Source organism: Heteronotia binoei, chromosome 14 (genome assembly GCF_032191835.1).
Source record: "Heteronotia binoei isolate CCM8104 ecotype False Entrance Well chromosome 14, APGP_CSIRO_Hbin_v1, whole genome shotgun sequence".
Taxonomy (NCBI): Eukaryota; Metazoa; Chordata; class Lepidosauria; order Squamata; family Gekkonidae; genus Heteronotia; species Heteronotia binoei.
Window position 1 is genome coordinate 22,283,749 of NC_083236.1, and position 27,963 is coordinate 22,311,711.

At 43.6% G+C, this 27,963-nt stretch overlaps 1 protein-coding gene across 1 annotated transcript; it reads right to left on the bottom strand.

Moving 5' to 3' along the window:
* Window positions 1-10,917: 10,917 nt before the first annotated feature.
* Window positions 10,918-25,816, bottom strand: RIBC2 (RIB43A domain with coiled-coils 2). Its single transcript, XM_060254349.1, has 7 exons — window positions 25,131-25,816; window positions 22,934-23,015; window positions 20,716-21,060; window positions 17,089-17,207; window positions 15,284-15,511; window positions 13,896-14,062; window positions 10,918-11,371 (listed from the first exon to the last, which is right to left on the bottom strand). Exons 1-7 carry the CDS (start codon window positions 25,245-25,247, stop codon window positions 11,290-11,292), a joined length of 1,140 nt encoding a protein of 379 aa, XP_060110332.1. The 5' UTR covers window positions 25,248-25,816; the 3' UTR covers window positions 10,918-11,289.
* Between the last annotated feature and the right edge of the window lie 2,147 nt (window positions 25,817-27,963).

A 27,963-nucleotide genomic window follows, 5' to 3' on the forward strand; every position in this document is an offset into this window, starting at 1 on the left:
TGTCAAAGCCTGTATTGTCTACTCAGACTGGCAGCAGCTCTCCAGGGTCTCTGGCAGAGGTCTTTCACTTCAGCTCCTGCCTGATCCTTTTAACAGGAGATGCTGGGAATCAAACCCTGGGACCTTTTCCAGGCCAAGCAGATGCTTTTCACTGAGCCACAGTCCCTCCTCTACTGTTCCAAAACAAACTCATGATCTATCATGAATCTTTGAGATTGCTTCCTCCTTTTTCTGTATAGATGCAGGGGTGTACAGACTAGGGGTGTGCATTCAGCCTATCCTAAGCCCCCTGTCTCTGTATGTATGTATGTATGTATCTATACAGGACTTTTTTTGAGCAGGAAAGCACAGGAACGCAGTTCTGGCTGACTTGGCAACAGGGTGTGTGGCCTAATATGCAAATGAACTCCTACTGGCCTTTTTCTACACAAAAGCCCTGTGTGAAACAATGGTGATGTCAGGGGGTGAGGCCTAGTATGCAAATAAGTTCCTGGTGGGCTTTTTCTACAAAGAAAGCCCTGCATATATATACACACACATATATGCTCAACGGTCATCTGGTGCTTTTAGAGTTCTCTGTCACTACAGTAGCTGGAACCTTGGAGTCCACACACTTAATCACTACAACAAACTGGCTCTAAGCAAAGGTGCATGTGAATTTCATGCCTTTTATGTAAGAGAAAGAGTGAAGGTATAAGTGAGCAATATTACTGTCTCAAAGTATAAATGTCCTCCTTGTGAAACTATGTTTTATATCCTTTGATCTCTTTCTACTGAACAGATGAAGCTGTCTTCTACTGAATCGGGCCCTGTGATTATTTCAGTTTATATATGTGTTCCTTTAATTGTGGGTAAATTGCCATAGAGAAAGGGGGAGTGAGTGAGGTTATTGGTTGGTAACTGAGAGGGTGTGGGCAGAGCTAAGAAGGATGCAGAGAGAGAGAAAGAAGTCAATCAGCAGTGAACTCTCAGCTGAGTGACAGCAGTTAACCATAGTTAATAGTCAGTCCGCAGTCTACAGAGAGTGAGAAGCATTATAATTCCATATAATCCCATGAGAGCCAGTTTGGTGCGGTTAAGTGCGTGGACTCTTATCTGGGAGAACCGGGTTTGATTCCCTACTCCTCCACTTACAACTACTGGAATGGCCTTGGGTCAGCCATAGCTCTCGTAGTTGTTGTCCTTGAAAGGGCAGCTGCTGTGAGGGCCTTCTCAGCCCCACCCACCTCACAGGGTGTTTGTTGTTGGAGGAGAAGATATAGGAGATTGTAAACTGCTCTGAGTCTCTCATTCAGAGAGAAGGGCGGGGTATAAATCTGCAGTCTTCTTCTAGTGCTGTGAAAGGCATTGAGATTCTAGAGAAGAAAATTAGAATACTTTAGAGGACATATTAGGGGCTAGATAGAGAGCCAAAACCTAAAATTGTCAGACTATTGTAGGAGTGTGAGAGACAGAAGCTGTCAGAAAGTTGAGATAGGAAGAGAAAGGAGGATTTGAGAATGAGTGTATAAAGCAAAATCAGAAGTTATTATCATTCACTGAAAAATTAAGCTGTAAACATCTCGAAACCAATACTTATTGTACAAAGAAAGTTTTGTTTTATATTAATCTGGATTCCTATGATTCTAAAGTATAAGAATCTCATCCTCAGGGCCACATAGTACAATGAATAAATCTTAGAGCTTGGGCACAATTCAGTGGGGAACATTAAACAAAGCGTTTGGAATTAAATTCCTGGTGGCAGCATTACATACTTTAAGAAGGAAGTTGTGACAGACCCATTGGTTCATCAAGCTCAGTCTTGTCTACTCAGACTAAAAGTTGCCCTAAAAGAAGAAGAATCTGAGGTAGAGACCAGTGTTCCCTCTAAGCTGAGTTAGTGTGAGTTAACTCACAGATTTTTAGCCTCTGGTCCTTTTTTTGGGCAACTCCTACATCTGTCTCTTCAGTCGTGATAAATAACCCATTATGCCTCTATTAAAGGTAGATGCCATTTTTCTCCAGGCCTCTTGGTAACCCTGTGTACTTCATCTATTTCCCCACTGAACTCTGCAGTTGCAACGTAATGTATCTAAACCAGGGCTGTCAAACTCATTTGTTATGAGGGCCGGATCTGACATAAAAGAGACCCTATTGGGCCAGCCCATGTCTGGTTGAGCTGAGCCATGTCGGGCCGGGCCATGTGTGTACCTATTTAAGGTTAGATAGCAGAGATACAAACTTTATAAAGGACACAGACAAACACAATTAAAGATTTCTTTTTTAAAAAAAACTCTAAAATAAAACATGCTTAAAACAGCACTCATTGGACTTAAAGGTGCTTTCTTTGTATTTCTCCCATGGGATCCAGAGAACTGGGCAAAGGAAGCTTAGGCTGTTTCCTTCCTTCCCCAGGGACGGGTGGGTGGGAAGCCTCAGTCTATAGAAGGAAGACAGGTTTGGCTCAATAGTTCTGCTGTGCAATTGAGAGAGCCTAGCAAAGCAAGGTATTTCCCCCCCCCCTTCCTCCCCAAAGAGAGGAGCCTCAGTCAATGGAGAAAAGGGGTTTTGCTTTGTAGCTCCAGTTGCTCGGGGGCCTGATAGGAGCTCTCTGGGGGCCTAATTCGGCCCCCAAACTGCATGTTTGACACCCCGATCTAAACTGTTCTGGATTCCTTTGTGCTGAACGCATTGATTTTTAGTACTTGAAATCTGCCTACTAATTGAAGCACAGAGTAGGTCTTCTCTGAAGGCAGGGGATCTGGATTTGATCTGCTGTAGTTCCTGATAGTGTAGCATACTAAAGCCATCAAAGTGGCTCCAGTTGAGTAATAAATAGCAGCTCCAGACACAACATCAGAAGCCTGGTTTTGTCAACCTCCATTCTCCTGAATGGAAGCAGCTTCAGGAAACCAAACCTCATTTTGTTGCAACTGGCCAAGAATGGGAGCTACTCTTGGGACTTCTGGCTTTGTGATGTCAGTAGGAAAGCATGAAATCATTTCCCCATTTACTTTAAACATTAAATGGTATACAATGATCAGGTTTCAGTGAATATTTTTAATTGAGAGGCTGGAAACAGTAAATGGTTTTTATAAAGAACCAAAGGTGTATAGCAGAGCCCTGATTCCTTATGTGAGCACTTCCTTTTTGCGCTGGATGGCTCATCTAGGGTTGCCAAGTCCAATTCAAGAAATATCTGGAGACTTTCTTTGGGGGTGGAGCCAGGAGACTTTGGGAGGTGGAGCCAGAAGCAAGGTTGTGATGAGCATAACTGAACTCCAAAGGGCGTTCTGGCCATCATATTTAAAGGGTCCACACACCTTTTAAATGCCTTCCCTCTGGAAATAATGGATAGGGGCACCTTCTTTTGGGGCTCATAGAATCGTACCCCCTGGTCCAATCTTTTTGAAAATTGGAGGGTGTTTTGAGGAGAGACACCCAATGCTAAGCTGCAAATTTGGTGCCTCTACCTCAATCAGCAGTCCCCTTACAGCCCCTGACATCCACAGTTCAATTCTCCATTATACCCTATGGCAGGGGTGGCCAACGGTAGCTCTCCAGATGTTTTTTGCCTACAACTCCCATCAGCCACAGCCAGCATGGCCATGCTGGCTGGGGCTGATGGGAGTTGTAGGCAAAAAAACATCTAGAGAGCTACCGTTGGCCACCCCTGATCTATGGGAATTGGTTTCCATTGGGAATAATGGAGTATCCAACAGACATTTCCCTCCTCCCCTGCTTTCTGATGACCCTGAAGTGGGGGGAGGGCCTCCAAACCAGTGCATTCCCTGCCCCCCATCTGGAGATTGGCAACCCTAAATTCATCTGGTGTACAAAAGCATTCCCAACAGGCTTCTCTGTTGTACCCAGGCAGAGAATTTGCCCGAATCCTAAGCTACCGGAATTTAATGAGCAGAGTTCCAGTCACAGCTCAATTTCTTCCACCTGCCTGCTTTTCCTGCTGCCTCCACTGGAAGGAAAGTTAGATGCAACTTTTGATGCCTGAAAATTCAGCAGGCATTTTTACTTCCTAGAAGAACCTAAAGATTTCTAAAACAGATCATCTGGATCTCGCCTTACCCACACACTTGCATTGAGCATGGGAACAAATTCATGGGCTTTGAGCCTTTACTAGACATTACGTATCCCAGGAGAGTCTTGTCAACCTCCCTCTAGGTACCTGGTTAGGGGGATGATTAAGCCAAGTCGACACATCCTATAATTAAAAATTAGCTTTTATCTACTTATAAAAAATTGCTTTTATCTACTTATAAAAAATTGCTACTTATAAAAAATGAAAAAGCAAATAAATGTGCATTTCCAGCAACTTAGTAAAGGATGAAATAAAAGCATTCCTGGATTTTCTCAGATCTTAATATACTCTAAAGAAGAAGCTAAGAAGTCATCTTTAAACCGGAAGTTAGAAAATTATCTCAAGCCTCCACCTTATATCTAGTATCTTACAGCATCAACATTCCTTCCCCAAAACAGTTGTTAAGCAAATGTGACAAGAAGAACTGGTGCAATCAACAGCCAGAAAACCAGGGCTTTTTTTTGTAGAAAAAGCCCAGCAGGAGCTCATTTACATATTAGGCCACACCTCCTGACATCACTATTGTTTTGCACAGGCCTTTTTTGTAGAAAAAGCCCAGTATGAACTAATTTGCATATTAGGCCACACCCCCTGCCACCAAGCCAGCCAGAACTGTGTTCCTGGTCAAAAAAAAGCCCTGCAAGAAAACTAAACTAACAAACAGCACCATTTGAGGGAACACCAAGTCCAACAATTTATATGTGCCCCCATAACATGGACCTTCCAAAGAGTGCTGCCTTGGCCTTGTTTTCACAAGGGCAGTTAGCAGGTAGCTTTTTGGACCTTCTGGGGAAGCCCAATCCATAGGGTTGACAGCTCTGAGTTGGGAAATTCCTGAAGATTTGGAGGAGGGGGTGAAGCCTGGGAAGAAGGGGAGGGACTTCAGTGGGGTATAATGTCTACCTTCCAAAGCTGCTGTTTTCTGAAGAGGAACTGAACTCTGTTATCTGGAAACCAGTTGTAATTCTGGGAGATCTCCAGCCACCACCTGGAGAGTGGCAACCCTATCACTCCAAAGTATTAGGGCCTCCACTGAGAAGGTTCCAGATCATATCATAGAGGTCTGGATCTGCTTGTTGGAATAAATTCTGCTCAGAGGGTCTCAGTGAGTGAGTGGCGATCCTCCAAGGACTGAGAGAGTGAAGACCTTTGAAGGAAATACTGATTTGAACATGGAAACAGATAGGGAACCAATTCAGTTGTTCCAGCTTCTGCACTCATGGCAAACCTAACCAGCTACCGTATTTTTCGCTCCATAAGACGCACCTGAGCATAAGACGCACCTAGTTTTTAGAGCTGTTTGTGTGAATTTAGAGGCATTTGTGTGAATTTTTTGCAGTATTCGCTCCTTAAGACGCACACACTTTTCCCTCCACTTTTTTGGGGGGGAAAAGTGAGTCTTATGGTGCAAAAAATACGGTAATTTACAAGCAGAGGCATTTTGTACTAGTTGCAGCTTCTGAGTGACCTTCAATGGCAACCCTGTGACGAGTTTGTTTGAGTAATCAAAGCTAGTGGTTGCAGAAGCTTGGATCAAAGTGGTGAGATCAGCCAAGTTTATAAGGAAGGACAGATGGTATCAAATCAAATGCAGATGGTAAAAAGCAACTGTGCTTATGTGGGCTTCGACATGTGAGGCTGGGCCTATGGGTGCAACTAATCTTCAGACTGGCCTGAAGAGGGCAAATCAGTCCCTTCTGCCATATCCACCTTTCCCTCCAACATCACCTCTGTCATCTGAATTCAGTTCTATCTTGTTTCCTCTCATCCACAGGAATGGCTGGCCACTCTAGGCAAGTGCCTAGGATACCAGAGGAAAGCGGGGAGGGGTGCCAGGGGCAGCAAGTGGGACCCCCAAGTAATGGCCCTGGGACCACCACTGCTGCCAAGGGCCTAATCACCTGGCCAGCCTTTCCTGCTCCTACCCTATGGAGGAGGAAAGAAAAAGAGCAGGCAGATGCTCCACACAGTATTTTCAGTTCCTACCTCAGAAATGGCTCATTGGATCAGATTGGAAGCTAAATGTAAATCTACGTGACCAAAACTTTCGTATGTCAAGTGCAGCTGAAATTTCGTAAAGCGGATCTTAAGTCATTTCCATTTCTTTGAGAATCCTGGCAGCAGGCAGGAAAGCTGAAGCTGTTTGGGAAAACTAGATGTTATCTTAGCAAAGGCGTAGCCCCATCTTTGTATTTGCTCAGATAATGGGGAATGTGTATGCAGGGGCACTTCCAAGAGAGGCAGGAAAAAGGCTTTTAATCACACATATCCACTCGTTTCCCCCTGCAAATGCCCACCTCAGGGCTGCTAAGAAGGGGAGGCTAAGGGGAAAATTCCTTGGGCCCTGGTCACCCTAGGGATCCATGGAGAGAGGCAAATTGTTTTCATATGATGAGGGGTGTGAGAGATAGTCCAGAGGGATCTGGGAGCCATCAGCTGTTCCCTTGGTTGTTTTCCAATCAGCTGGACTAATTTCTGAGTTTGGAGCCCAGCTGTGGGGGGGGGGGGGAGCTCTCACAACAGCTTAGGGAGGGGCATTTGCATTGGATGCTTGGTAGATGAGGAAGGATTAAGCACACACACCCCACTCACCGCCTGCTGATTCTGCTCCACAAGTGCCCTGTGGGACACTGTCAACTCTCATAATGGGCCTCTGTTTTATATGCATACACAGGAGGGAGAAATGACATTTAACTCTTTTTTGCAGTTTTAGACTCCCCACCCCCTCCAAAGAACATCACCATCTTCTTAAACAAATGTTATTATAAGCAAACTATCTGAAAACAAACCATTCAATCAGAGAAGGCTGGCAGGGGCGAGGTACTTCCCAGAAACTGAGTATTTGATGATATCTTCTCCATTGTGTTATTTTTTTATAATGACGTCTTCTAGCCACAGTTTGTTTTCCTGTGGTTTCTTACAAAGAGAGGATTTTTACGGTCCCTTCTTTGAAAGGGGAAAAAAGAGGATAGTTGTACTAAGAAGCTACAGGAGTTTGATTTCTCAAAGTTAGGATTCAATCATGATTTCAGGCATCACTCCATGCAAGCTCCTACACCTTAGTGTGAAATTGTGTTCAGTTTGTTACATGAGATTTCAAAGCCCTGTTAGATTTATATTTTTATTATTTATTTTCCATATGCTCCCTTTGTATTGGATTAGATTTAATAAAATAAAATAAAAATTTAAAAGAGAGATTTTAAAGCCCTGAAATTTTTCCTCTGGTTAATGAGAGATGTGCCACATAGTGGTGAATACATGAATTTCATGGACATTTTTTCAGTGATAATTATACAGCTTTCTTAATGTACAGTACATTTATATTAAAAAGATTAAAACCATCTAAACAAATGAACAGCAAGAGTGCATTTTCAGTGAGCAGATCAGCTGATTCATCTGCCCCGTTTTTATCACATGCAGACAAACTGAACGTTTGTATTTTCTCTTAAATTAGGCTATTGAGCATCTGTAAAAGGAATGTGAAATTAGTAAGGTTCAGTTAGTTGTGAGCTTTTGACTCCAGCTTTATCTATTCCTCCTCTAGGATAACTATATGAGAAAAAGCAGTGTCAGAACCTTTTAGTCATTGGAGTCAGATGTGAAAAAGTAGGTAACCAGGACCTCTACCAATGGTTCTTGAGCAACCATGGAATAAAAGGAAAGATTAAACAAGAGGAAGAAAAGTGTAGAAGTCAATGGTCAGTTCTCACTATGGAGGGAGGTGAGCAGTGGGATTCTCCAAGGACTGGTATAGAACTGGTCCCATTTAATCTATTCATAAATGATCAGGAATTAGAGATGAGCAATGTTAGGCCTAAGTTTACAGATGATACCAAATTATTCAGGATGGTGAAAACTAAAGAAAATTGGAAAGAGCTCCAGGAGGATTTCTGTAAATTGGCTGAGTGGGCAACAATGTGGCAATTGAAGTTCAGTTTAGGTAAGTGTAAGGTGATGCACATTGGAACAAAAAACATTTCCCAATTTCAAGTATATGCTAATAGGGTCTGGACTGGCAGAGAACAAGATCTTGAGGTTGCCATGATAGCTCAGTGAAAATGTTGACTTGGAGTGCAGATTATTAGGAAAGGGACTGAAAATAAAATAGCCAGTTTTGTAATGACCTTTTATGGATCCATGGTGCAGTCATATTGAATACAGTATATAATTCTGGTTGCCATACTTCAAAAAAGATATTGCAGAGCTGGAAAGTACAGAGGGCAAGCAAGAAGATTACTTATGAGGAAAGGCTGGAGATCCTCTGACTTTTCAGTCTAGAAAAAAAGATGGCATACATATTATAACTGCAGCCAGAATTCTTTACACTTTATTGGAAACAAACTAAGAGTACCTACAATAGATGAATTGTTTGTTAAAACTCTAGAGATTGCAGAACTAGATATATTAACAAGTTTAATAAACGGTAAATCAAAGCAAGAGGCTTCTATGAAATGGAAGAAATTATATGACTGGTTATCTAAATTATAAAGAATTATATAAAGAACTGATGAGTTGATATAGCTATGAATCCTGTATAAGTTAATACTTAGTATTGGAGACAATGTGGATATTCACTTAGCAGTTAAAAATAGGGAGTTTTGCTCAATCCCTACCTCCGTATGGTTATAGAAAAAGTTGTATAAAGTAACCTTTCCTCTTTTTTTTTGTAAAATTGATGTTGAGGAAAGTATTGCTCAGTTACATATTTCTTTTCTGTTGATGATGCTATGTATTATGTAAATTAATAAAAATGTAATACTGAAAAAGAGAAAAAGATGGCATTTTAGAAGTTTGTAAAATTAGGCACAGGGTGAAGTGAATAGAGAACCTTTTCTCCCTCTCACACAACACTAGAACTTGGAGATATTACATAAAGTAGATGAGAAATAGATTTGGAACAGACAAAGAGGAGTCTTCATTCAATGAAGAGGTAGGTTGGTAGCATCTGTGGGGCAGCTATATTAGATTTGGTTGTGTGGATCTTTTTTGGGGGGGTATTTAGCCTGGCCATAGCCAGAGAGGCAAATCTTTTGTATGAGCCAAACGGCAAGATCTGTTTTGTGTGCTCCGAGTGGCCCTGTGTATGCTGTGCCAGTGGATCCAGGCCTAACCCAAGATGTGGTGTGTCATGTTTTGTTTTTTTTTCCTGATTACTGAAATTATATTTTTGTATTTTCTAAGCTGCCAGTACAATTTTAGTATAAATCTTGGGGAAATTAAATTGTGACAATCTGATCATTTGTCCAGCTTGTAACAGTTAATACAATATTGGGCATCAAGCTAGAAAGATCAGGGTTTGGTGAGGGAAAGTTAACAGTGGCAGCCCTGGTTAACAGTTAACAGTGGCAGCCCAGCCAGTGGACGTGATTGCTCCAGAGCATCCTCCTCCCTCTTGTGGAGCCTGGAGTGCGCCTTAGTTTATCAAGGAACTTGGGCCAATGAAGAGGTTTGGTAGATGGTTAGCATGCGAGTGCTGGGAAACTCTAAGGGAATATGATCAGACACAGGAGAGAACACGTTCATCATGTTTACTGTGTGAAGGTGATAGCTGGATACTGCTGGGAGAATGGGACAGAAACCTGGCATCTCCTTGCCATTGTGCTGCCTCTTCATGGGCCCATCTTTGCCACTCCTGGCAGGTGGAAAGAGAACCTGGAGAGCTGATGGTTTGTTATCTATCTCCATAGGGAAGAGGGCTGACTTCTTCATGATCTGGAGCTGAAGCATCATCAGCAAGTCCCTCAGCCAAGGCCTCAGAGTCCAGGGGTTCAAAGGCTCTGATCTTCCTCCAGGATGGTCCCCAGGTCCTCTTGTTTATCCTCTGATGAGTCTTCTCCTAAATCTGAACCAAGCCCAGAAAGTGTGGCTTAGGCCAGGGCTCAAAGTTTTCACTTGGACATGAAGCTGCCTTCTCCAGAGTCAGACCACTGGTTTATTAAGGCCAGTCTTGTCTCCTCTAACTGGCAACAGCACTGTAGGTTCTCAGGCAGAGGACTTTCACTATCTGTTCCTTTTAAATGGAGATGCTAGGAATTGAACCTGCAAAGCTCTGCAAGCAAAGGGAACTGCAATCTGAAAGGGCACAGTGAATTCTGACAGAAGACCATCACCTCATTCCACTTCATGCTTAGACCAGCTCTATGAAATGACTCTGAATGGAAAAGGAACCTCCCCCTGCAAGTGCCTTAAGACATCTTTTCCCTGGAAGAGGGAAAGGTATGGTTCTATTGCCAGTTTATATATTTGTACTTAAGCACCCCACGCTGCAGAGTGGTAAAGCTGCAGTATTGCAGTCCTAAGCTCTGCTCATGACCTGAGTTCGATCCTGGCGGAAGCTGGGTTTAGGTAGCCAGCTCGAGGTTGACTCAGCCTTCCATCCTTCCGAGGTCAGTAAAATGAGTACCCAGCTTGCTGGGGGGAAAGTGTAGATGACTGGGGAAAGCAATGGCAAACCATCCCGTAAAAACTCTGCTGTGAAAATGTTGTGAAAGCAACGTCACCCCAGAGTCGGAAATGACTGGTGTTTGCACAGGGGACCTTTCCTTTACCTTTATATTTGTACTTAAGGAGTTCTTATATAGTGGGCAAAATTACACATTATGAATGGGAGGGGATTACCACCAAAAATGATATCTCCATCTCTTCCTATGACATACATCAATTACCCAATGAGTCCCTCCAGCAGAACCTAATGATGTGGAACACAGTTGAGCAAGTGCAGTGTGAATATGTTACCGCAGGGGCTAAATAAGGAGAGGAGAGGGAACTGGGCACTGATGCCTGCAGCAGCAGCAACATCAAGGTTAAAAGTGAGTCTAAAAGTGAGCACTATTGAGAAAATATCTTGTAGAGAAGTACATTTAATACACTAAGCAATTCAAATGAACTCAAATAAGACACATTCTGTGTTACATGCCCAGCCCACCACTTAGGACCTAAATACACAAAAGTCAGGGCAGACCTGTAATCCTCAGCTTGCTGTATTGTCCATGCCTTTTTCATAAGTTCTGAGCTGATTCAGATTTTGTTCGAGTCTGCATCCCTATAACTGTTGTTCATTACAGAATAAAAAGGTCTCCAGAGTTTCAAAATTTTCACTTGCCAAGAAAAACTGTGCTGACATTATGATCTCTCTGTTACATGTTTACTTTCTTCAAATATTTCCATAAGCAACACTAGAGATATAAATCTAAAAATGAATACTGGTGCCAGCATCACCGGCTAATTGTATTAAACTGTGTGTAATACTGTCCAGATGGAAAATTGGCATATACTTCTTCATCGAGGGCAGCTCTCCTGCAAGAGAAACATTTTCAATTAGTAAATGTGGGAAGTTTTGGAGATCAAATCTTTAGTACATAAATATTGCTGGTTTTTTGTTTGGGATTTTTTTCTTTTTGATTGCACACCAGACAGTAAAATATTTCTGTCTCTGGAACAAAGTGTGGTTTGTAACAAAAAAACTCCCCATTTGCTGCAAAATTTTATTTCGAATATCCACACTGTGTGAAACGCCCTTAAAAATCCCTAGAGTCTTGCAGTAAACACCAAAGGCCTGCTACAATTCTGTTTCCCCCTGGACAGAGGCATCTGAAGAAAACAAGGCTCTCCACAAAGCAAAGGAAGGTTTGGGCTGAATAAAACTCTGCAACACTCTTCTAAGACAGCTAATGGTAAAGGTCATGATTTGGTGCCAGCTCTTCGGCATCAAGAGACCTTTGGACTGGATCAATTTCTCACTAATGGGAAAATTAATTTATGTCAGTGAAGGAATGGACATTCAGGTCCCATTCCTTCACAGTCACTGGAAGGCCAGGAAGCCTCATGGTTGTCCCAAGTCTCCACTTGGTGATGCCACTCCTTTCTCTTACTCCTGGGAGGTGCCCCGAAAACAAGCACTGCAGTAACCACTGCCACCAGCAACTCAGAGGATATCTCCTGTTGGAGTGGCACATGTAACACTCTGAATCTCCATGGCCATTTGGAGGCTCCGCCTAGTCGCTGTACCTCTATCCAGCACCAGATTTTATACAGCGGAGGAACAGTAAGGGTCGCTTGAACCAGTACCATACAGACAGCATCAGTTTCCAGCTGGGTGTGTCACACAAGCGCCTTGATTGCGCAAGGTGTTCCATTTACAGGATTCTTTCCCTTTAAAAAAGGGGGAGGAGATTATGCCAACAGGAGCTCCCTGCCAATACCTGGGCACTGTCCTAGAGCTTGCCTGGGAGTTTCTCTGTGTGGCGGAGGGAGTAAGGTAGAGCTTGCACCCCTTCTATACCCTGCACATTAAGCACCAGCCTTGATGAGTGCTTGTTCTACGCCAGACCTGCATCTTCACATTCACATTCTGAATGAGAAGCCTTTCCCATGCAGTCTGCTGCTACAATTGTTCCTCCCTCCCTTAGGAGATGCACCATTCTTTCTTCAATCACTGCCATTCCTGGACAAAAGAAGCACAAACTCAAAAGGAGTTCTGATCACTTCTCTGATTCTGAAGCCCATGGTAACTGGTTACTTGTCCAGCTTTTACCATAGGCCACTTGAAGAAGTGAGCAGAGACTCATGAAAGCTCATCCCCTGCCACAAATTTTGTCCATCTTTAAGATGCTACTATACTCTTTGGTGTATAGTTTGGTGTAGTGGTTAAGTGCGCGGACTCTTATCTGGGAGAACCGGGTTTGATTCCCCACTCCTCCACTTGCACCTGCTGGAATGGCCTTGGGTCAACCATAGCTCTGGCAGAGGTTGTCCTTGAAAGGGCAGCTGCTGTGAGAGCCCTCTCAGCCCCACCCACCTCACAGGGTGTTTGTGTGGGGGAGGAAGATAAAGGAGATTGTGAGCCGCTCTGAGACTCTTTGGAGTGGAGGGCGGGATATAAATCCAATATCATCTTCTTCTTCTTACTCTTTTCTACTGCTATGGACAAACACGGCTACCCATTTGATCACAGGCCACTTAATTGCTGGAAGGCAACTAATAAACAAATGGTATTCTACAAACCACTTCCCTTTCGATGGTTCGCCAACTCGTGATTTGCCTAGTGATTAAGACCGACTCTGGGGCATATGCCACTTATCCACAGTCTTATGCCAAAGGGGTAGGATAGTAATAGGCAGTAAGTTCCTTTTGGTTCTTCGTATCATCATAAAATACTATTATTACTTTATGTTATGGCAAAATGATGAATTTACAGTATTGTTACTGTATATTATGACAACATGATGAAGTTACAGTATAGCAGGCTCTTCAGAATCCCACTGGGCTGACCATTTTGAACCAAGAACAGCATATTTCATCAAATGGAATAGCTGCCCCCTTGCCAAGGCCAGGATGTGGTCACAGGCTGCCATATCTGATGGTGGACTTGTTGAGGTATGTCCAGGACAAGTTCCCAGAGGTCACAAGCCTGAGAATCAGCATGGGTTCATGTATCAGGCTAAATTCTGGTTCGCATTCCTGCTCTGCCATGGAAGCTAACTGGGTCACTTTGGGCTACTTGCTCTACCTTGGCCTATCTTACCCCACAGAGCTGCTGTTGGGAACATAAGATGAAGGAGGTGAGAACAATACTAAATTCCCCCTTGGGTCCCACTATGGAGAATATGGGGCATATAGATATCAAAATAAATAAGCCAAAAAGGTTTTGAGTTGCAGCTTGAGGAACAGCAGCTAAGAATCCACAGTTCCATTGATCACATAAAGGTGGAAGGCAAGAGCCACTGCCTTTTAATCAGACCTGACCAATCGGGCAGCTCTACACAGCCTGCCAATTGCAGGCGCCAGTGTGACATGCCCCTTCTGCTCCTACACTCCCTACCTCATTTTCTGATCCTGGGAGAGCTGAGCATTATGGTTATCCAGGGCTCTCCGAAGCTCTCGATTCTGGCGTTGCTGATGGCGCTCGTAAAGCAATTCTGCTCGGGCAGCCTGGATGCGTTGCCTGTCCCACTCTGCCTTCCTCTGACGCTCCTCTTCCTCCAGCCTCTACGAAAAACAGAGCATTTGTGCTTTCTTCAAAATAGCAGCCAGAGTTTCCTAGCTAAATGAAGAAATCTGTGCAAATGGATGTTGTGCATGCTTTCTTTTAAGCTACAGAATCTGGTCCAGAAACTGGGAAGCCAGATTATCTACAACAGCACCAATCAAAGGGGCAGGGGGCACTGAATCCAGCCTTTAGCTCCCTGTTTAAGCTCCTTCATCAGAAGACCGGTGCCAATGAAAGGACTCTTGGGCTTGCTGAATATAAGCTGGTAGAGTGATATCACTACACAAACACACACAAATCAAATTGGACTGTTGGCTGAACTTCCAAAGAAATGTCCTAATGGCAAGAGCAATCTGACCAGAAAGAATAATTTCATGACTGTCCACTTATAGGTAGATGTAGTCAAACTGGAATGGCAAAGAAGACAGCTGAATGTCTTCAAAACAAGTGCTATGAGGAAAAGTTGAAGGAACTGGTAATGTTTAGCTTGAAGCAGAGAAGTCTGAAGGGAGACAGGATCAACACACTCGTTTTCAGCTGCTCCAGAGATCAGGACTGGGATGTGCATTTAGTTCTATCCAAGTAAAAAAAAACCCCTGGAAAATACCATTTTTGCTGTCCCCCCCCCCCCCATTTGAAACAATGGAGGATGAGGGGCACCTTCTTTGAGGGCCCATAGAATTGGACCCCCTGAAGAGGAGAGGCACCAGAAGCTGCACTGAAATATTGGGGCCTCTATCTCAAAAAAACAGGGGCCCCCCACCCCTAGATACCCCCAGATAGATTCCTGGTAGTCATTTAAAAAGCTTTCAAAAACACACTGGCAAAAAACACCTCCAACCCTATGAAAATGCGTATGAAAACGTCCTACCACTCCATGCAGGTAATATGGAGCTTCACTGCACTCATCTCTTCTTGTAGTCCCTACATCCTCTTGGAAGATCATTCTCAGGCTTGCAGAAAACCCTTGGAGGAATTGCACCATGGGTTGGGGGGCTGGGGGAGAAATCATTCCACCTTCCTCTTCCAGAAGCACAACTCTGCTTGCCCCTTCTCATTCCAGCTCACCAGCCACATGACTGTTTCTCTGCATGAATCCTGCAACCCTAGGAGTGGCCTTTCCAGAAATCAGAAGAGGCTGAAGGAACACCAGCAAACCTCCAGGCCTGGATGCCACCCAATAGATTTTTTCTCAGTAGAAGGAACATAATAGCAAATACCAGCTTCTCCAGGACTTGTTGCAGCTGAATGTCTCGTATTTCTTTCAGCTGATCTTGACTCATCCCTTTCCATCGGTCAGTAATCACTCGATTAGGTGCAAAGGAGCTGATAGCTTGCTGTGGATTTTCAGATAGCAGGTCTCCTTTCAGCATATTTGAAATCTCAGCTACGTTATCTTCTAGTTCTTGCCGCTTTTCTAGTTTCCTTTTTTCTACAGATTCAATGGCCTTAAGAACAGGAGAAAAACAAACCACATAGGAAAAATGGTCAACATCTCTTACGTTGGCATCCCTTATGTTGGCATAAGGGATTTCTCAAACTGTATGCTGTTGTCAATGAACTATCACCTTTACCTTTATACTATGCTACATTCTGCCTGTTATATCCTTAGTTCTCATCCCCATTTAAAATTAAGCCAAACCACAAGAATAACAGAGTGGGGGGTGGGGCAGGAATGATAGAGGTTTATACAATTATGAGGTAGAGAAGGTAGATACAGAGAACAATTTCTCCCTATTTCATCAGACTACAACTAAAGAACCATATGACCTCACTCAGTAGCCTAATATAAAAACTAAAGAGCACAGTCATAACGGAACTTTGGAGGGCTCCACAAACAGGTTCCATCCCACTGACTTTACTCCTGTGGTGTGGCCCCAATAGTACAGCAATTACCCTAGCTACCAATCCGTTCCTGAGTCCAATTCAAGATGTTGGTTTTGTCTTTAAAGCTTCTACATGGCTTGGAGCTAGGGTATCTGAAAGACCGTCTTCTCCTATATGTTCCTGCCCACATGCTCCTGATAGCTGGCCCCAACCAGCAGACTAGCTGCCACCTTCTGCACTATCTGCAGCTTCTGAACACTCTTCAAGGATAGCCCCAAGTACACTGCATTGCAATAGTCCATTCTAGATGTAACTAAGGGATGGATCACTGCGGCTAGATCTGACTGAGCACAGCTGATGCGCCAGCCAAAGCTGGGCAAGAGCATTCCAGACCACAGCAGCTAGCTGGTTTTCTAAGGTGATTGCTATGTCAAGCACTCTGTCTTTCTACTAACTCAAGAGAACCTGTCTTGTTTAGATTAAGTTTCAGTTTGTTCACTCTCATCCAGACTACTACTAACTCCAAGCACCGGTTCAGAACATCAACAGCACCCTTGGAATAAGGTGGACGAGGCTGCTCATCCTCCAAGAACCTCAGAGTAGCCTAAAATAGCATTCTGCTTATCAACACAACAGCCCTGTGAGTTCAGCTCTAACTCACCCACATCCTCCAGCCACCTCCAGGGCTGAAGAAAAATGTGAACCTGGGTCTATGCAATCCAAGTTTTAATATTCTGTCGCTAGCCTACATGGACTCATATAGGAACGACAATCAACTTAGGCACAAATGGGCTGAAGTGTGAAACTCTTACTGCCAAGTAAGGACGCTAAATATGAAGTGTTAAAAGCTTCATGTTTAGTGATTACTTGGCGACAGAGAAGAATAACCTGGGGAAAAGAATTTTTACATTTAAAATACGTTTTTAACACAGCAATTTAAAACGTTTCCCCCCCACTCCCCCGCAGCATCTTGCTTATGGAGCTCTATTGTTTGGAATCCGGAAAAAGATCACCAGTCTTTCTTTATAGAATTCCATCAATATGCAGGGGGGTTGACACAATTACAAACAAAAATACCGATCAGGGATGGGGTGGGGATTACAAGCTAAAATCTGTCACTGGCTAGAGGAATGGGATGGGGAAGAAGACAGGGACAAAGCTCAGATTCCATCTCAGTTTCCTTCTTCCATAGATATACCTGTGTTCTGTTGAATTCTTTAGTGGTGACACAAATGGCTCGTCTTGTTTCTTCATCTATCCGCTGAAGTTCCATAGCCTTTCGGTCAAGCTCCAATCTGTGTACATCATGCAGACCATCTGAATTAGTGAAACAAAATTGCACATCCAAATGTCATGCTGTAGAAAACAAGCTGTTATGTTTATAACCTGCTGCTTTTCTTTTGAAAAGCTTAGATTGATGTTGCAGCTTCGCAAACAACCCATCTGGCAAGTTTAGGTTGGAAAAAAGTCTGTGCAGTTGGACTACCTAAATCTGGGTCCAAATCCCCATTTGCATGAAGATCAATTGGCGACCTTCAAGAGTATGACTCCTCTGGTCTAGCCCAGGGGTGGCCAAACTGTGACTTGGGAGCAACATGTGGCTCTTTCACACATATTGTGTGGTTCTCAAAGAAGAAGACTGCAGATTTATACCCTGCCCTTCTCTCTAAATCAGAGACTCAGAGCGGCTTACAATCTCCTATATCTTCTCCCCCCACAACAGACACCCTGTGAGGTGGGTGGGACTGAGAGGGCTCTCACAGCAGCTGCTCTTTCAAGGACAACCTCTGCCAGAGCTATGGCTGACCCGAAGCCACTCCAGCAGCTGCAAGAGAAGGAGTAGGGAATCAAACCCGGTTCTCTCAGATAAGAATCCGCATACTTAACCACTACATCAAACTGGCTCTCACTACCCCATCAGCCAGCCTGGAGAAGGCATTTAAAGTTAAACTAGCTTTCTTTCCACCTCTCCCTCCCACTCATTTTGCCTTCCTTCCTGCCTGCCTTGTGGCTCTCAAGCATCTGATGTTCATGTCTTACAGCTCTCAAACATCTCAAACATAGGGGGAGGTATTTGTGAATTTCCTGTATTGTGCAGGGGGTTGGATTAGATGACCCTGGAAGTCCCTTCCAACTCTATGGTTCCATCTGCCTGGGTAGAAGAGCGTTCCAGAACCTCTCTGCGGAAACAAAATTCTCAAAAAACGTTTAAAGGTTCATGGGGGCACCTCTGTGTTTCTCCTTCATTTCCCACTTGAGAGTTCCAGCACCTCTTTTTCCAGAAAAAAAGCCCTACCTTATTCTATGTGGCGCTTACCCTTGGTCTAGCCAAACTCATAAAGGTATTGTGAGGTTACAAAGGGATAAGATAATCCTCTGAAGCATTATTCTGTATTGTTTAAGATTTTTATTTAAAATTAATCACTCTTGAAATGATTAAATACAAAAAAGAATCACAGTGATACAAAAAAACACTTGCATGTCAATGAAATAAGAAACAGAAAAGCATATATATTATCTCATATCATGCTTATCTTAATTTTTAAAAAAATGAATACATTTTCTAAGATTCTCACAAAAGCACTTTCATATAGATTATATAGTCTCACACAACCCACACCGGAGAGATTCAGGTTGTTTTGGGAATGGTCACCTTTTATAGTTCCAAGTACATGAAAATGACATGACTGCATCAAAACCATCTAATTTGTTCCCTTTAAAAAGCATGATATAAATGCCTCTGAGCTTAGAATGAATTACCCACAGAAATAATTGCAGCATGCCTGTTTGTTCTTCATCTTATAACTTTTAATTCGGGGCATAAGCTCACTCTCAAGGATGTAGGGTGAGTACATTGCTGAAAAAGAGCAAATATAAGTTTCGCTGAAACTGTCAAGCTCCCATTTGTTCAACCATCTATACCAAGGGTGGCCAGCGGTAGCTCTCCAGATGTTTTTTGCCTACAACTCCCATCAGCCCCAGCCATTGGCCATGCTGGCTGGGGCTGATGGGAGTTGTAGGCAAAAAACATCTGGAGAGCTACCATTGGCTACCCCGATCTATACTAGCAACAGTCGCTGTCTGACAACCCAGGGCCATCGATCTCTGTAACGCTACCACATCAGCTGAGTGGTGGCAGTCAGGGGACAGGTGAGAAGCAAGGGCCGAGTGCAGCTCCTACTGCAGCTCTGGAGTGACTCCCAGTGTCTCACAATAGACAGCAATTTTGTGAAAGGGCAGAGAGTATACACTCTTTACCATGCTTGCTTCAAAATGGGTCGTAAGGTAGCCAAAGAGGAAACAATGAACCTCCGACTCCAGTCAAGATAGGTGCTAGAGGGAGGGAGGCTGTCCACAAACCTCTTCTCCTCCTTATCTGAGGGCAGTGGTGTCTGTAGCAGAGGCGAGGCAAGACCCCTGAGTAACAAGACAGGATTGAGGAGGATCTCCAACTCCAATCCAAGATGACACACAGTGACACATAGCCAATGTAACCAAGTGTCAATTAATCCCAAATCATAGATGTGTAAAAAAAACCCCACTCAACCCTGAACACTGTTGCTGTCTCTCACAAATATATACACACTTAAATTAAAAAGTTGGCACTGACATCCCTGGGAGAAACTGGTACGGAGCAGCATGTTAACTCTGAAGCTTGAAGTAGCTTTGTGAACAGATCGGGAGCACGTTTGCAAACACGTACTCTAGTTTATTTTTTTTTATCCCTAGACAAGGACCCACAAATGTATCCCAATCAAAAGTGCATCACAACATTGGTACCACCACTATTAAATGAAATAGAAAGAGAAAAAGGAGGGGTGGTCTATGAAGACCTAACTTTTAATGATGTTTTTCTTTAACCCTGGATTCAACATTGTGTCTGAACTTAGTCAAGATTTAAAGAACAGGATATGGGAACTAACATCTCAAGCAAACCATGTTTTGTTTAGCATTAAGCATTATACCTCTCCCATGCAAACACAACTAAAAACATTTCCCCTGCTTTTCTACTTGCAAACTGGCAAAGCGGCCTTAATTTGGCAAACTAGACCATCCTTAAACTGTACAACTGAGATTGTATCCCAGATTAATCATATCTCCTAAAGAAAGCTACATTCTTCTAAGCCTGCTGACTTGCATTGTAAGGCAACAAGCCTCGGTTAAGTCTAACTGCAGTTACGCGTTGTCTATGCTGACCAGAAAGACAGAGGAAAAGAGGACAGTGCCCTTTTACAGTTAAATGCTTGTGCAGAAGAGATTTAAAAAAGCCCTCAGCAAATGTAGTTTTTTTCATCATAGACAATGACCGATTTTCCACTCACCTTGTTTTGGTCTTTTCCCTGTGGGGCTGCTGCTGGATTTCACACAAGCTGCCTCGCCCCTTTTCAAGTTCCCTCCGTGGCAGACAGAGAACCGGTTTTCAGAGGATCCTGCCTGCTGCGAAGGGAACTTGGAGAGGTGGAGCAACTCGCTGGTCTGGGGCAGTTTGTGCAAAATCCAGCACAGCCCCATGGAGAAGAGGAGAGTGAGAGCGGCGTACGTTTAGTGGGAAATCAGTCAATATGTTGCACTTGCCAAATTTTCTCTTCAGGAGCCTAGTGCTCTTCTGCATTTGGTAGCCATGTACAGAAGAGGGAACAACATCCAGAGATTAAAAAAACAATAAAAACAGAACCAGTGTTGCAGGTTGGGCATAAAGGTGTACCCTAAGCCTAAAGATGCTGATGGATATGGCTTTCCTCTGTGCCCTATCTTCTACATAACTAATAGGTAACACTTTGGTCACCAACATACTGTGCTCTTTTCAAATGTTCTCACATATTACCTGCAAATTTTCGATCTGCCAGTGCATTAGTCCAGTCTTTATGTTGTTCCAGAAGCCATTCCCTTGTCTGCTCCTGCTGAAATCTCTTCCTATTCTCACTGTTTAGATCTTCTCCCATAAATTTCTGCAAGCCGGACACTGTACATCGAGGGTCACTGTCTGCCACACGAGCAGGTGCATCTTTCTTTAGGGATTGAGGATCAGACAAATCAAATTCACGCCGTGTTTCTGGCTGCTGATAATTCTGGCGAAACTCATTGATAGCTTTTTCTAGATTTACAGTGTCTTTTTTCTGTCGCTGACTTAAAATGCACATGATCTTGTCATTTTGCTTCATTTCTCCAGCTAGATTAAAATAAAGTTTGTGTTCAAACTCCAGAAGAAACAAAACTGTTGCTAATTGCCCTTCAAAATTATCAATAAGTCAGTTGCAAGCTTAATAAGCAATTTTGGCTAACATCCAATGAATCACAAGTGATTCTGAGAATGATAAAATGTATTAATTCTTATCACTCTACGGAGAGAAGGCGACACCATATGGGTTTTCCGCATCCACCACCACAATCTTTTGGGTCTCTTTTTTTTAAAATGGAAAAAATACAAAAGTGATATATTTGAAATGTTACTGGTGAGCAAAGAAATGTGGCAGCTTTTGAGTGACAAAGTAATCAAGCAACATAGGAAGATAATTACGATGACTAACTTATCTCCACAGAAATAAAGTTGACAACAAATGCAAATATTTTTCAGTACTTCAGATGACTAGTGACCAGTTAAATGTGCCATATTGACCACAAGGGGATGTGTGCCTTAGCAGCAACTTTTTGTAAGGGAAAATTATTCATCTTGATGAGCTACACTCTCATATAGCATTATGTGTACATTATGTGTGCTTAAAACTCACTCAAGGGAATGGAGGTGAGAGAGGTATTCCAGAACATATTGTTTGCTGGGGGTGGGGGATGGATGATGTTTTAAAGATCATCACTGGGCATCTGCCTGCTCCCCCTTGTTTAACTTGTAGATTTGCAAGCAAAGAAACATTACAAAAACACTTAAGATTTCAATACCTGTTTCAGAAGGAAAAAGACTATAAAAAGCTGCCTGCCCTTGGATCTTCCTACTATTCAGGGAAATGTACTGGGTTTTTTAAAAAAAAGTGGGAAGCTGAAGATGTGAAGCAATTGTGAGAGACTTATGCAGACCCCTGGCCTGCTGTATGGAGGGATGAGCTGCATCCCGTGGCTGTACAATGCTATTCAATCTTTTGCATACACTGCAAGGCTGATAGCATGTAATACCTCAATGACTATTCCTTTTCAATAAAATGGAGAACAGAGAGGCAGCAACTGGAGGGGTTTCATTAACACTGTCTAATTTTTCATAAGATGCCACACACATCCACACCCACACAACCTTCCCAAGAAATTCCAGGTCTTTGCAAAGTCATGCAATTCTGTAGGCGACCAGAGTTAAGCAATACCTTACTGACGATGTCTTTTCTTTAAAAAACCAAAACCTTGGGCAATTGGGCTGTAACACACATTCACAGTTGGCCTCTGATATTGGAGCAACAGAGGGCATACTTACACCACAAACATATTCATTTTATACTAGCTGAACTCTCATGAGATCTTGAGAACTGCAGTGTGCTGCTGCTGAGCATTGTGGCAGAGATCACTAGTTCCTCTGACAGAACAATGATTGCCCCAGGAAAGGAGTATGAAACCAGTTTTAGTCCGTGGTTAGATGCCCTTACTTCTGTTGCAAACCCTGTGAACAAGGAACGACTTGTACTGGTGTCTAAACAGGACAACTGCTGCCTTAGTCATGCACTTTTATCTTGAAAACTCCTGCATTTTCTCTCCAGAGTAACACATCTACAGATTGGGAAAGGGGGAAGATGCCAAGAGACAAACTGAAGCCAGTGTGGTATAGTTAAAGCGTTGGGCAATTATCTGGAGACCCATGTTCAAATCTCCACTCTACCCTGGAAGATTGCTGGATGACTTTGGATCAGTCACCCACTACTAGCCTAACCTACATTACTGGGTTGTTGGTAAGGATAATATGGAGGCTAACAATGTAAGCCAATTTGGGTCCCCATTGGGGAGAAAGGCAGAATATAAACGACAAAATAAAATATATTTTTTGCAAACAGTAATGTAGATTTTCCAGAAAAATATGAAAAAGGAAAAAAAATTCCTCTATAATATACCGATTGATTCATCCCATGCTCTTTGAGTTGCATCTTGAATTCTTTTATCTTTGACTTGGGTATCTAGACCTTCCAGATCGACCTTGAGTACACAAAAAAGAAACCCTGGTTACAATCTGTAAGCCTGAATACAATTTGTTTAAAATTATTACTATAATTACGCTGATTTCTGCCTATCATACAAGCGCTCAAGGAATGCTGCTCAGAAGTGGCCCAGTGAGCAGTTATGCGGAACAGATGATTTCGTGTAACTTTTCTGAGATAGATTGCCGAAGAAAGGTAACAATACTTCATGCCTGCAGACATTACTTTGGAATCAGGACTACTTGCTATATACATGAATGTATTTGTCTTTGGGTTAACATTTGCAGTGAAAGCCACTAGTGCATGGTCTAAAAGCTTCTAGAGTGACTTTATTCTTTACATAACTGTGTTCACTGCATTTATTGGAGCAAACAGGTAAAATATGAACAGATGTGCATCCTTAAGCACATGTATGTACTTCAAAGAACTTCTGCCTAGTCATGGTTCCAGGAACACAGACACAAAATATAAGAATGAATCTTTGTCACTGACACTTGGTTTTGTTTCACGAATCTTTCTAGTCTACATGAAGCTCAGTTGACCTGCTCAGCTTGCAAAACAGCTAGAAATATGAAAGTGGACAATGCCATGTGCACAGCTTTAAGCTTCTTGGGGGCAAATTGAATAATCTTAATCTAAATGGCTGAACTAAATCTCTGTAATTTTAACATTTTTTAAAAAGTCACTTTCATTTTCCATGTTAAAATTGCCATTATTTGGAATCTTTTAGATATTCAGAAAAGGTTTCTTCCATGGTAGCACCTTGAATATGGATTTTTTTTCCTGCTTGAGGGTAGCCTGTCCTAATCTCTTTTAGGCAGCAAGCCAAAACATTTGTTTTTACCCAGCCATTTAAGTAGGGGGCTGATCTTTTTCATTGCTCTTACAATCTGCTCCTAGCCTGATGACTGTTCTGAGGATCTTCTGGGTTGCTTTCTGATTTGGAATTTTATACTCTGGATTTTTATTGGTTGGGTTTGCTTTTGCTTCTATCTATATCTGCGAGCTGCCAAGTCCTTGAAAAGGGAGGAAAATGAATGCCTTAAATAGATATTCAAATAGTACCATGTGGCTGTAGAAAATGAATGCAAGGGAAACATATGAACTGCCTTATTGAGGAAACAGCCTGGGGCAGAGACAAAATAGTCTGCCATAACTCCTTGTACTGGATTCTGATCTGTTCAGATAGGAGATTCCCTCCTGTCTGTTCAAAGAAGCCCTTTGGCTACTCAAACAACACTTCCTGGCCAGGGGAAGAGCTGACTCTTCCTGTAGGTAGATACAAGTGGGCAGCTGTGTTGGCCTGAAGCAATAGAACAAAGTTAGCGTTCAGTGACACCTTTAAGACCAACCAAGTTTTATTTAAGGTATGAGCTTTTGTGTACACGCACACTTCCTAAGATGCATTAAAACAGATACACACACAGGACTTGAATTCAGCAGGAGCTCACAGCAGCACAGCTCCTGAACTTTTCTGATGGTTCCCCCTCCTCACCTTGTCCACTGAATAGTAGGTGCAGCTGCATAACAATCCCTGGATGAGCTCCACCACCTGTTTTTCTACAAAACGACCCCTCCACATATATATAGGTAGATGCCTCTTCACTGATGAACTGCAAGTTAGCATACAACTTAATGAAGCCGTTTTGACATATGCAAAGGCCAAACAACTTAGCTTGTTATTGCCACCTTCCCTTTGCATACGTCAAAACGTATTCATTACGTTGTATGCTAATTTGCTGTTCACCTAGGTAGAGGCATCTGTGTCTATAGAACTGTTAACTTCCATTTCAATGTATCCGAGGAAGTGTGCGTGCGCACGAAAGTTCATACCTTAAATAAAACTTGGTTGGTCTTAAAGGTGCCACAGTCTGGACTCAAACTTCGTTCGTCCTGCGACTGACAACAAGGTCCCACGGGAGGGAATCTCCCAGAGCAGTAAAGCCGGCTAAATAAAGCACAGATCAAGGCGGGGACTCTGACCAGGGCTGCAGCCAGCCCATCTCACCCCCGCCTCAATCCACGCCGCCCTTGAAACATTCTCCCCTCCCGGACGCCGCGGCCCCCTCTTCGGGAAAGGACTAGGCCGGTGGTCCTTCCGTCCATCCCTCACCCCGATTGTCCGGGTTCGGGTATCAAACACCCGGCTCTGCCGCTGCAGCTCTCTGAAACGCCGCCGCTGCAGCTTCGCCGCCTCGGCCAGGTCGGGCACATGGTCCACTTTGCGCATGGCGGGCGGGAAGTCGGGAGTCGGGTGGCCGGGAGACAGACGGGCAGCGCGAAGAGAAGGCAACCCTAGCGACGCGTCCTCCGCAGACCGGTTGCTACGGTGGTTGCTAAAGGCAACGGGCCACGCCCCCCACTGCCGCGCGCTCCGATCTCTCGCGAGAGCTGGAAGGAGGCGGACTAAATTGACGAGGGCTTAAGGCGCCCACATCCGGCGTTTTCCCGGAAGAGACGAGCAGAGGTGGTTTGCAATTGGCTGCCCGTAGTCTGACAGATGCCACTTCACTGGCTTTCCGCGGCCAGCCATCTTGTCTTGCATCAAACCTCTTTGTGACTCCCTGGCCCCACCTCCGTCTAGCATCTTTCTATCAAGATGCCGCTTAGCTTGAAGGAGAATAAAAACGAGGCCCACTCGCGCCTTAAGAGACTAACATTTATTTCACAATTCAGATGTGAGGGGGCGCCGAGGCGACCCCATCTGACGCTGCCCGCCGTAAGCAGCCGCATAACGGCCATAACTATGGTATGAAGCCGGAGGGGAGAGAGCGCTCCCCCGTGCCCAACCCGACACCCGTTTCTGCTCGCAAAATGGAGACCGTAGTAACTGAGTCACGTGACGTCCCGGAGCATGGCGACGCCATCCGTTTTCAATTCGCCGAGAGCGTCTCTTCGGACTCTCGCGATAGTTTCCGGCAGGACAATTTGGCGCCAAACGGGCCTCGCTGTGATTGGCTGCAATATGTAAGGGAAGAATTAGGCACTATCGCCTCAGGTCCGCTGCTCGGTAGAGCCAGGGCTGGCTGCTGCCTGTTCGGTGGTTGCTTCAGCAGCTACCGTTTGTCGATTCTTCATTAGTATATTTTTAATACGCGGAGGAAGGGCCACGTGAATCCCAGCTGAGTTTCAGAGAAATGTCTGAATTCTATAAAGACGTCCCTGTTTTTCGTTATTAGTAGTTGTATAACTGCTAAAAGGCGCGTTTTCCTTGAAAAAAATGTTGGTGGCTGTTTAAGGAGAGTACGGAAACAGAGAAGGAGACCTTTCTTAGAGTTGGCAGCTCTGGGCTGGAAATTTCTTAGACGGGGGTCTCCAACTTTTTTTGAGCCTGTGGACATATGGGTGTGTGCAGAGCTGCCCCAGGAGGTTGAGCGAGCTACAGAATGGCCACAACAGTTTACCATAAGCTACACGGGGAAGATTGTTCTGCTGTGATGGCAGAACATTGCAACGTTTGTAAAAGTCCAGAGCAATGTTTGTAAAAGTCTGCACAGCCAGTCAAGGTTCCAGTGGCAAAAATTCTATGTGGTGCTGTCCACTATAAGATCACTTGGCAGGCACCAGGAAAGGTGTTGCGTGCCATAGTGTCCACAGGCACTGTGTTTGGCACCCATGCCATAGAGATTTGAGAACAGAGTCTGAACATATGAAGAGAGGAGAAGGAACTTAGCAATGTGCAATACTATATAGACCATGCTCTAAAGCAGCTGTTTTCTGCTTGGGAACTTACTTCTGTTGCCAGGGTATCAGGTGTAATTTTGGGAGATTCTTGGGGCCCAGCTGGAGACTGGCAATGCTACTCTCAGTGGTGATTAGTTATAAAGGTTGGTTGGAGTTGGTTTTTCTCCACTGCCTACTTCGTAGGTTTTCTAGTAGGCCAGCATAACAAAAAGGAAAAAATGGTAGTCAACTAATTTATTGTCGTACAAAGTCCCTACTCGTTTTGCTGTGCATGGACAATCATGGCATTCACCTGGTGCTGGAACTGTCCACAGCGATGACATTCTTTTAATTGCTGTGGACTGTTCCCGCGCTAGGTGAATGCTCTGATTCCACCTGATGAAGCCTGCATGGCGAAACATGTTGGTCCCCTTTTAAGCTCTATATGGCCGAGGACCTGTATACCTTAGGGACCGTCTCTCCCCACATGTTCCCCAGAGGGTACTCAGATCTGGATCGCAGAATTTACTGTCAATCCCCGGGCTGAGGGAGGCAAGACTGAAGGCTACCAGAGAAAGAGCCTTCTCAATTCCGGGCCCCCACTGGTGGAACCAACTCCCAGAAGATGTAAGGGCCTTGCGGGATCTTGCAGTCCTGCAAGGCCTGTAAAACAGCTCTTTTTAGACTTGCCTTTAGTTAAATTACAGTATAAGTAGATACCCAACATCACTGAATTTAATAGTACCAACACTAGCACCAAAATTGTTTTAGATCATTTTAAATTTTTTTAACTTGTTTTAAATTGTTTGATTGGCAATGATTATTGTTAATTTTAATTGTTTGCTATTGTTTTATTGTCTGGGTTTGACTGTTGTTAGCCGCCCTGAGCCTGCTTCAAGGTGGGATATAAATGCGAGAAATAAATAAATGTAGGAACTTTGTACAACAATAAACCTGTCAACTTATCACCTAGCATATTTTTCCTTTTCTGTTGGCACATTGTGGGGTGCAACTCATTTTTTCTTCTTTCTAATAGACCACTATGAGGCAGACCCAACAGAGAGTTCTTTTTAATATGACTAGGGAGAAGCAGTGAAGAGTTGAACTTTGTTAGTTGCCATTTATGGCTTTGGTATGTATTTTTCAGTAAAAAAAGCTTTAGACTGGCTTCATCTAATAGCGAGAGGGAAGACTACCTGTATTTTATGTTGCAAAGCTCTCTCCTCATCCTACCAAGCCGTTAATTAACAATAGTGTTCCTTTTATCTTCTCTTCTTGTGCAT

Bases quoted from the DNA above. Each gene is read 5' to 3' on its own strand.
- RIBC2 (XM_060254349.1), bottom strand. From the start codon at position 25,247: ATGCGCAAAGTGGACCATGTGCCCGACCTGGCCGAGGCGGCGAAGCTG. The intron at 17,208-20,715 runs GTAATATGTGAG...TCACTAATTCAG, and splicing joins GGCAGATCGAAAATTTGCAG to ATGGTCTGCATGATGTACAC. The intron at 11,372-13,895 runs GTAGGGAGTGTA...TTTCTCTTGCAG, and splicing joins TCCCAGGATCAGAAAATGAG to GAGAGCTGCCCTCGATGAAG.